The 9595-nt window shown below is 35.7% G+C and overlaps 1 protein-coding gene across 3 annotated transcripts; it reads right to left on the reverse strand.

Moving 5' to 3' along the window:
• Positions 1 to 60: 60 nt before the first annotated feature.
• Positions 61 to 8996, reverse strand: LOC105277267 (autophagy-related protein 23). Of its 3 annotated transcripts, none has more exons than XM_011335622.2 (15): positions 8898 to 8996; positions 7972 to 8176; positions 7802 to 7903; positions 6061 to 6954; positions 5483 to 5873; positions 4918 to 5276; positions 4410 to 4841; positions 4171 to 4344; positions 3828 to 4040; positions 3371 to 3622; positions 3018 to 3301; positions 1860 to 1962; positions 1553 to 1741; positions 414 to 1469; positions 61 to 325 (listed from the first exon to the last, which is right to left on the reverse strand). In XM_011335622.2, the coding sequence occupies exons 2-15, from the start codon at positions 8140 to 8142 to the stop codon at positions 242 to 244; spliced, it is 4704 nt and encodes a 1567-aa protein (XP_011333924.1). In that variant the 5' UTR covers positions 8143 to 8176; positions 8898 to 8996; the 3' UTR covers positions 61 to 241. The 3 variants fall into 3 exon arrangements, with proteins under 3 accessions (XP_011333924.1, XP_011333850.1, XP_011334007.1); XM_011335548.2 differs by having other exon boundaries at positions 414 to 1472; XM_011335705.3 differs by lacking the exons at positions 7802 to 7903; positions 7972 to 8176; positions 8898 to 8996 and adding an exon at positions 7288 to 7450 and having other exon boundaries at positions 414 to 1472.
• Positions 8997 to 9595: the final 599 nt, after the last annotated feature.

Below are 9595 nucleotides of genomic sequence, written 5' to 3' on the forward strand. Positions count from 1 at the left end.
TCAAAATAGATGGTAATCCGAAGGGACTAGATCGGTAATAAGCCGTATGAGGGAGAATCATTATTGTCTCATTTTTTATATTAATTAATTAAGTTATATTAATAGTATAATAGATTATATTGTACGTATATCCGCAACACACACACGGGAAAGATATTTATTTTGCGAAATAAATGTATCTAACTTTGTAATGCTTCTGAATGATGAAAATTGATTCTTTTAAAAAGTTATGACGCATCCATCACGGTGCATTTGCTGATGCATTGTCTTTCGACGCATTCAAATTTTCAGTTTCAGTACCATCTGTGGATGACGAGTTAGACACCTATAAGCAAAATTGTAGTTAATTAAGTGAGTAAAAAATTTACAATATGATTTACAATACACATAACAAACTAATTATGTCTCTTTACCTGACAAGGTAGATCGAGTAGGCTGGATGGCAGCTTAAAACTAGGTAAAACGTCGGGCATAGGTGGGGGAACCGGCGGTTCACCGTAAGTATCATGAAGTTCTTCTAATCTGGTGCAAAGAGCAATGCCTCGTTTACTCGTTGCATTCATTTTCTTTACGAGCCAATCTGCTTGCTCCTCCAAACGTTTCAATCGATCAGATCGTGCTGCCAAGACCTCTTCCGGAACGCGAAGTTTTGTTGGTGCTACCGTAGTCTTCTTTTGCAAGTCTTCATCTCCTTCCCGCAGTTCTTCTTTAGATGTTGATGTAGACGAAGGCACAGGACTGAGATCGGTCGTAGGAAATTCTCTAACTGTGTCAAGACTCGAGAAAGAATCTACAGAGACGCTGTCAGAATCCGCAACGTTCTCTTTTGTAATTAGTTTGAAAGCTCGTTGTTCCGTGTCCTTTGTCGGCTCTTCTTTCTCACTTGGTAATGAGGACGAAGCGAGTGAAGATGAAGAGACGTCGAAGTTACCGGTCGAATTTTCTAATTCTGCCGCAGCTGCGCCAAACATTGGCGCAATAAAACGATTAGATGGTCCCACGATCAAGGGATTGCTGAATTGCACGCTTTTTATAGACGGAGATGTCAGGGTGGGAAGAGGCCCAATGGAAAAGATAGCCGTTGTGCCGATTGTATCCGCAATAATGGTAACTGGTTGAGAAACGGATGATGGAGTATCTTCGGCCGAGGGTGGGTCAATATTCGTAATTGATTGTTCTGGTGTCTTTACAGTGGATGATGAATCCCAGAGTTCAGCAGTTGGTGTCCAAGATTGCGGATCTTTGTCACAAAAATTCGTTTTTAAAAGTATCTCATTATTATCTCTCGCGTTATCATCGTGTTCAAGAGTTCGAGCATCGCACGGTTCTTCAAAGAACGTTATTGTGCCCTCATGTAAAGTCGAGAGAGCTTCATCCGATTCCGTATCTTCGATTCTTATGAGATTCTGTATAACATTAGTAAGGGCTTGGTCCAAAGGGTCCAAAGGCTCTTGCGTATTTTGCTCAATCTGCTGTTTAAAATTATATCAATCAGTACCTTATCAGTAAAATACATATACAAATTGATACGCTTTGCTATTATTGGGCTTACATCATCTTCTGTTAAATTAATGGCTGCCAAATCAACATGCGTAACTTCTGTCTCATCCAATTCAGTCTCGGTCTCCGGTGTAGGTGTACGTTGTTCCAAAATTATCGATGAACCAGTTTTTGATTCTGACAGTTCGGTGTCTGTTGGCTGTTCGGACTCGGTGTCTGGTGTCGATGCTCTAGGATTTTCCTATATTAAACAATATAAATAGATGACAATAAACATAAGCAATTAAAATTATAAGAAATTATAAAAATTATAAGAAAATTATGATAAAAAAACTATTAGACAAATAATTTCCACGTACTTTTCGTGTCCGCCTGCGTGGACCGTATCTGATTCTTCCTTCAATTGGTTCTTCCTCTTCATCAGTATCGTCGCCTCTTTCATCACTGAAACCGCTTTCAGCACTGTATAGAATAACGAAAATGGAAGTTGAGTAGTAAGATCACTTTAACATATTTTAATCAATTTTTGAAACAATTTTTGAAAAGCCTTTATTTACTTTCTTTTTTTGTAAGAGGATTTGTCAGCATCCCGATTAATGGAGAAAAGTGTTAAAAAATAATAACGAATATTTCGAAAATTGATATGTTTATCATTGGTCTTTAATAAGGGCTTAAGTTCTTCAATAAAAGCACCAAATTAATTTATCTCCCTAATACAACTTTATATCTCTCTATCTAAAATATTTCGAATATATTAAAATAGAGGAAGAGCATACATATACAGGGTGAGGTACCTAAAACAGGCCACCTGAATATCTCGGCTGTTATTGGTGATAGAAAAAAATGTGTCAGACCAAACTTGCATGGTTTCGAGGGACACATAATTTGTTCTAAATAGTTTTTTATTAGGTGGACGCGTAGAGATCATATGAAGGTCAGCTTCGTTTTTTTAAATGGTATGATATGTTTTTTTACGTACCATCTGAAGGCTAAAATTTCTAAGTGCTAGAACTTTTTCATTTCTGAGTTTACGGTATTTTCAATAGCAGAGAACTCTAGGCAATATAAAAAATAATGATATCATCAACTCAGAACTTCTCGAAAAAGAAAAAATTTCTAAGGTCTAGAACTTTTTCATTTCTGAGTTTACAGTATTTTTAATAGCAGAGAATTCTAGGCAATATGAAGTAAATTATTTTCCTTTACAGTTGGCCTTCAGTGACCTTAAATGACTTTGACCCGTAGATCAATGTGCGCATCTTCAAACGCTCTAGATGGCACGTAAAAAAACATATCATACCATTTAAAAAAACGATGTTGACCTTCATATGATCTCTACGCGTCCACCTAATAAAAAATTATTTAGAACAAATTATGTGTCATGCAAGTTTAGTTCTGACACATTTTTTCTATCACCAATAACAGCCGAGATTTTTAGGTGGCCTGTTTTAGGTGCCTCACCCTGTATAATCTAAACGTGGGTGTACACATATATAGAATAAAAGCATAAGTCTTACCTGTTAAAAGAATCATGAGCAGCCAAAGCTTTCCGTGCGGCAAACTCACGACGCAAGTTTCTCCATTCTAATTCGGTTTTTGTATTTTTCTGCCTGGCTGATTCCCATTTTTCTCTGCAGTATTCCAATTCCTGTTTTAGCTCCTGCAGCATCTTCCTCTTCTGTTGCAACTCGTATCTTAATATTTCTTCGTGTGTGTGTAACTGTTGGTGTTGCACTTGCATTCGGCCGACGATGTTCCACGTTTTGCTCAACTCAGTCGACACCATGGACAGTCTTTTCTCCTATTGTATTGAATGAAATAAAGTGATCTCATTTTCTTGAAAAAATGAAAAACTATAAAAATCATTTACCTGCTCACTCAGCTTACTCTCTAGATGAGTATTTAACTGCTTCATGCGATTCATTTCCTTCTCCAAGTGTTTCTTTTCCAGGATCAGCTCCTTCAAACGAATGTACGTTTTGCTTACAGATATTACCAATCTTGGGCCGGCTGGAGTGTCCACGGATTTATAACAGCTATTTGGATCCGAGCAGGATGCAACGGAAACGCTTGGCGAGGTCACCGCATGACAACTAAGTAGCTCCAATAAAACGCGCCACACCTACGACGTAATTTCGCGAGCAATTTAATAAAGTCAACTTACGTGGTTCCTCTGTAGTAGAACATATAACTATATAAATAGTCATTTTTAATATTATCGTGATATTACAGCGTTTAAGCTGTAATTAAGTTGCAAATTACAATTAAAATATACTGAAGATATGACGAAGAAATTATATCGCGAAAGAACATTTTCTTCTGTGTACCTTTGGTAAATTGTGGGCAATATCTTCTTCCTGCAGATCGTCTTCTTTCCTATCAACTTCGTCAATGCTTTCTACGCTCGTTTCATCCCTCGCATGATTTTGAGTCGCTTTATCATCTTCAACTTGTTTGATCAAGTCTAAAAGAAGTTTAGGAAGAGCTGCTGCTTCAGTACTTTCCTCTCTAGCTATGTCACTTATAAGATCATGATTCTCCTGTAATATTATGAATTATCTTGATATCATGTTTGTTATTTACAGTTTTATTCTATAGACTTCGAGCACTTCTTTGATAAATATATTTAAAAATGAATTATTTTTCAGTTATAAATTATTATAGCAATACCTGTAGCAGCTGAGTTAAACGATCAAGATCCATGTCTGCAGAGGAAGCTCCAAGCAACATCTGGGTAAACAATCCGTTAATAAGAGACATCTGATTCTGAAGATCTCTGCAGTCTGCCTTGGTCAGCCCCAATTGAGATTCCAAGTTCGTTATTTCCGAGTCTTGTACATCGATCTAATGCATATAATACCATTATTCAGAGTCCAAACGACTAATTAAGACAAATGAGATCTCAATACCTTTTCTTCAGCTTTTTTAAGTTCCTCTTCTAAATTCTCCGATTTCTTTAGAGAGTAATCTAATTTCTGCTTTATATCCATCAACTCTTTGGTCGCCGAATCCTTCAACTCGGTCAAAACTCTCAGCCTCCCGTTGTAGAGGCTCTTCAATGTATTAATATTCTCTAGTTGTCGATCGCACTCGGCTCCCTCGTCATCTTGGACTTCCAGAAAACTTTTGTCGCCTAGTCTAACTAACACTTGAGCCAGATAATCTTTCAACTCATTGGTCCGACGTTCACGTGCAACGCAAGACTGACGTGCTTTGTTGGTCACTTCTGTTAAACATTGAATACGACGCTGATGACATTCTGAATTAGTCTCTAGTTGATAACGAAGGTCATCCACTTTCTCAATTTGATATCGTATGTCGTTCCTTACTTCATCGGATACCTGAAATAAATATATATTTTTACTTACAATTAGTCTCGTGGATTTTTATTATAAGAGAATATAATATGTGATGTACCTTTAAGGTACTCGTTAATCGTTTCGCTTGCACGCATTTCAACATTTTGTCATTTTCATTCCATTGCTCCTTCGTTGTAGACTTAACAAAAGTGCTAAGCTGATCTGCGAAGTTGACGTTTTGCGAATTACTTTGAGCGGAACGTAAAAGGGCTAACATACTCGACGTTTCGGAATGAGCCTCTTTCTCTGCAGCTAATTCTTTTCTAAGTCTTTCCATTTCGGACGAGACTACTGCGATAGCTTTATGTCTAGCTTCCCTTTTCAAGGCTAATTCTTTTCTAAATTCCTCCATATTGCTAGCAGTACAATCTGGATCTGACGTAGTCTCTGGGATGTCATCTAATGGAGCGATAGTATCTGTGATATACAAACAGCTGATATTATTCTGTGACACGAAGTAACATATATGTAAAATGTTTTATTATTGATAATACAATCGAGATGCGTAAACAGTTCGATTTATATAAAATTATCATTTCCAAATTAGCTTCCCGATTATATTATCAATAATAAGCAACGCTGTATGTGATTTTACTTTAATTTTAATTTTTAATATAACATACTATCCACATCCGATGCGACATTATCGTTCTTCCTTTCAGTCTTGATAGTTTGCTTCAGTCTTTGAATCTCCTGCAAAGCATCTTCAAGAGCTTTAATTTGCTTCTTTTTGTCCGAGACTTCTTCACATAACTGTGCTCGCAATTTTGATGCCTTTTGATTTTCCACATTTTTTATTTGCTCTTTCTCGAGTAATGATTTTTGCAGATCCTGTTCTAAAATTGAGATTCTTGTATCGGCAGTGTCTTTTTCTGACTTAAAGATATCGACTTCTTTCAGTAGCCTTTCGATTTCTTTTTTGGCGACGTCCAAGTGCTTTGTCAGTTCATCATGTTGTCGTCTACATTCATATAAATTATTTTCAGCTACTGTATATCGTCGCCCTTTCATCTCCTAAATAGAAAGAATAAATTTTGTTTACAATATTGTTTAATTTAATTTAATATTAGCATCAGATAACGTCAACAAAACAATAAAATAAATTAATAGTTTTGTATGTCATTTCACGTGTTGGATAAAATGAAACGTAGTAATATAGTAAAAATTTAATAAAAATGTAATAATTCTCTTTTTATCATACCTCATGTTCTACACTTAATTTTTCCACCAAAGCTTTTTGATCCGCTAAACTACGTAACAATCTTTCGTTTGCATTTTGGCCTTTTAATTTATCTTCTGTTAATTTTTCAACTTCCTCGGACAATTTCAGTATCTTTTCACTTGCAGAACTGTTCGTCGTCGAATTATGCTCATTGTTTCTCAACCTTGTCCACTTTCTACATACTTTATCTAAATCTACTCTGAAACATGTGCTTCTATTTATCATAGGAACATTTGTTTCGGAATCATCAGAGTGAGCGCTGCAATATCGGTAAATATTCTCCTCTTCTTTTGTTGCGTCTTGATCTTTGCCACAATTATCAGGCACTTCACTAAGAGCATCAATCATGATGCGATTCGTTCGTTGTTCCGATGACTGACAACGAGATTCTGCTGATCTCGTCGAATAGTCTTCGTCGTTTGTGTCTCGTGTCAAGCTATCTAGTCCCTCGATTCTGGAACGCAATTTGCTATTTTCTTGTAAGTATGAATTCCTTTGTTCGCATTGTTCAGCGATATTCCCCCCCAGCAATTTTTCCAGTCTACTAACACGTTGTTCTAATCTTCGTGATTCTTCCTTTTCGATAACTTCATCAGTACTTTGCAATCTTTTCCAAAGAACATCGTCGTACGTTCCCGCAGCTTCCGCCGAAGTCGTTCGCTTCCGGTTCTCCTTAGCCTTCGACAATTCTAAATACAACGCTTCCATACGCGTCAGTGTCGCATTGTGCGCACTAGCTAATTGTTGATTAGCCACAGCCAACTGCGAAATGATTTGTGAGAGCTCCATTTCGTTATTATTCTGTTGAAACGTTGTCGAGGAGCCGTGATTATCGGCAGATTGCCAACCTCTCATTTGCGCAGTATACGTTGCCTGCAATATATTATAATATTAATGATCGTTATAGTATAATAAGTAATAATAGTATATTTGAATTCGAGCTATCCAATCCGTCAAACATTTGAAAATAATTAAATTAATTATTACAAATTATCACTTCTTTTTACTATAATCTTTCATATTTCCTGAATCCTTTGTTTCCTCAAAATACGTTTTAGTGTTACACATATCATAACAATATTAACGATGACAATTTGTAGGTCCACTTGTGTGACACACACATCACGAAAAGAGACGATGAATCTTCTTACTTCAAACAAAGGGAAAAACGAAAAAAAACAAAAGAATTTTTTATTGTTCTTTTACCTAAAACAGCTTCTTCCGCCAGATATTAACGCGTACGGAAAATGATCCGTCTTCGACGATTCACGGTGGTGCACTGGCATTAAAACGCTGTGTCTTGTGTGGACTAACCGAGGCTAACCGGGACTAAGCACGTGATCGCGATCGATGACTGTGAAAATGGTTTTTCGTGACCGTGAGTCAGCGTGTTCTCCCGAAATCACAGATTGGAAGGAAGCCAGTTTTTCGCGATTAACGGAAGCGGCTTGTCGCGTGACAAAAATACGTGCTTTCAGCCAGAAACTGTAGGTACAATGAGACGTCACTGCGATGGCATTGTCCGAGCTGAATTTACTTATACTTTAGCAGATAATATTGTCTGCGCGAAAATAATGGAGATGAATATTAGTTATATAGACTTCCTCGAATTATGCTTGTTAATTTCGATTTATCGATGAAAATAACGCAATACATAAATCTAAGAACCTAATATAAAAGGGGAGATTAAAACAAAGGTAGTAGAGAAACAACAGTTTACCAAAGTCTCGCGTTTAGGAGGTAGTACGTTTATCAGACTAGGTGCCATTGGCCTCTGATTCCGCAGTTCGTCCGTCCTCAAGGTCATATAAGGGCTTGGACCCTACATCCCAAAATGTTAAATAAATTTAACTTAAAATTTCTATGTTTTTTTTCTGGTCAGCACTATACCTCCGATCGCGGCTGATTTTCTCCGTTATAGTTATTCATCCCAACGTGCAATTGTCGTCTTCCATCGTTCGCGAAATAAATATCCTCTGAAGACGTTTCTACATCATATTTCTTTGTCGAAACCGAAGTCCGTTGTACACCATTACTCTCATTACTTGATGTTTGACCCATTATATAAATGTTCTAGTTACTAAAAGTTCAGTTACTGTAATGATAAGTGATAATAAGAATGTTGTATTATATTATTACATTGATTATTATATTAATTTTTCCTTCTGATAATTATATTTAATGATTATATTGAAATTCATAAATATATAAATCTATATAGACATTTAAATACACATATTACTAATTTTTTACTAATTTTACAAATGCACACACACACACACACATGCACACATTCATGTATTTGAGATTTTAAGATTAATCTGCTTTATAATTACTTAAAAATTTAAATACTGATTATAAATTTTGACAATTTCGAAATATTAATTTAATGGCATTGAGAGAAATATTTTACTCATATTTTAAACGACTATCAAAATTACATGTATCGAGGTAGAGTTAGTACAAAAAAAATTAGATTACGTTTTTATTTTTAGAAACTTTTATTTTTAGAAACTAGTACTCTCTTTAAAGATTATATAGAATATATATTAATTTTAAAAAATACCTATTTTAACAGCTTTTAATAACGATAAGAATAATAATCAATCAACAATGGAAACAAATGCAGTATAATTCGAGATGTCACTGAACGATTTAGATAAATAAGACTTTGATATGTTGAATAACTAACGATATAGTATTATTTAAAGCAAAGTAATAAAGATTAATTAGATTTATTCGAACTCTCAAGGTGATAGGCGACATAAAGATGCATTTCGAATGTAATGATTTAAGATCCAATAATAATCGCTCACCAATAATCAATCGGAAAGTTGTGAAATTCGTGCTTTTGGTTTTTCGAAGATCAACGACGATCACTTGTGACTGCCGTCGCTGCTAGCGGGCAGCGACTCGCATCTCTAAAAATACCATTTCGAAAGACCGCCTGCGCAAAGTCAACAATATATCTTTACATCAAGAGTCTTGCGCAGACTCCCTGCGAACTTCCGCGCCTCTTTCACGTTCTATTATAGAAAGTCGTTCATTTCGACTTTGTCGATTACAAGATAACAAACTTAAAATGCTTTCTGACCAAACTCACTCGTCCAACTATAAATTGCTAAAATTATTAGCAGCTAATGTTTTCCATGTAATATACATCAACTTTAATTTTGAAGTCAAGTAAAACAAAATTTTCATCAGACATATGATTCGTTACCGTTCTGTGCGAATTTCTAAAAAATAATGTAAGGATAACGATGACTCGATGTAATGTAAATTGTGTTTCCGTCGTGTAAGTTCTTTTTCGACATATTTAGTTAACTGAATCAACATCTATTTTAAGATGCTTTTAAAACCTTCAAGCAGTACTATAGATGTACTTGGGAAAACGTAAACGACCTAACAATAGCACTGTGCGTATTCTATATTTAGGTAGTTTTTAGAACCGTTCGTCATGGCTATGGCTATGCATGTGTTTTGAAACTAACATTGTCTGCTTATTTTTTTATAT

This window comes from Ooceraea biroi, chromosome 3 (assembly GCF_003672135.1).
Source record: "Ooceraea biroi isolate clonal line C1 chromosome 3, Obir_v5.4, whole genome shotgun sequence".
Taxonomy (NCBI): Eukaryota; Metazoa; Arthropoda; class Insecta; order Hymenoptera; family Formicidae; genus Ooceraea; species Ooceraea biroi.

Bases quoted from the DNA above. Each gene is read 5' to 3' on its own strand.
- LOC105277267 (XM_011335548.2), bottom strand. From the start codon at position 8,142: ATGGGTCAAACATCAAGTAATGAGAGTAATGGTGTACAACGGACTTCG. The intron at 3,302-3,370 runs GTAAATGATTTT...TCAATACAATAG, and splicing joins AGAGTAAGCTGAGTGAGCAG to GAGAAAAGACTGTCCATGGT. The intron at 1,963-3,017 runs GTAAGACTTATG...TATTCTATACAG, and splicing joins GCTCATGATTCTTTTAACAG to TGCTGAAAGCGGTTTCAGTG.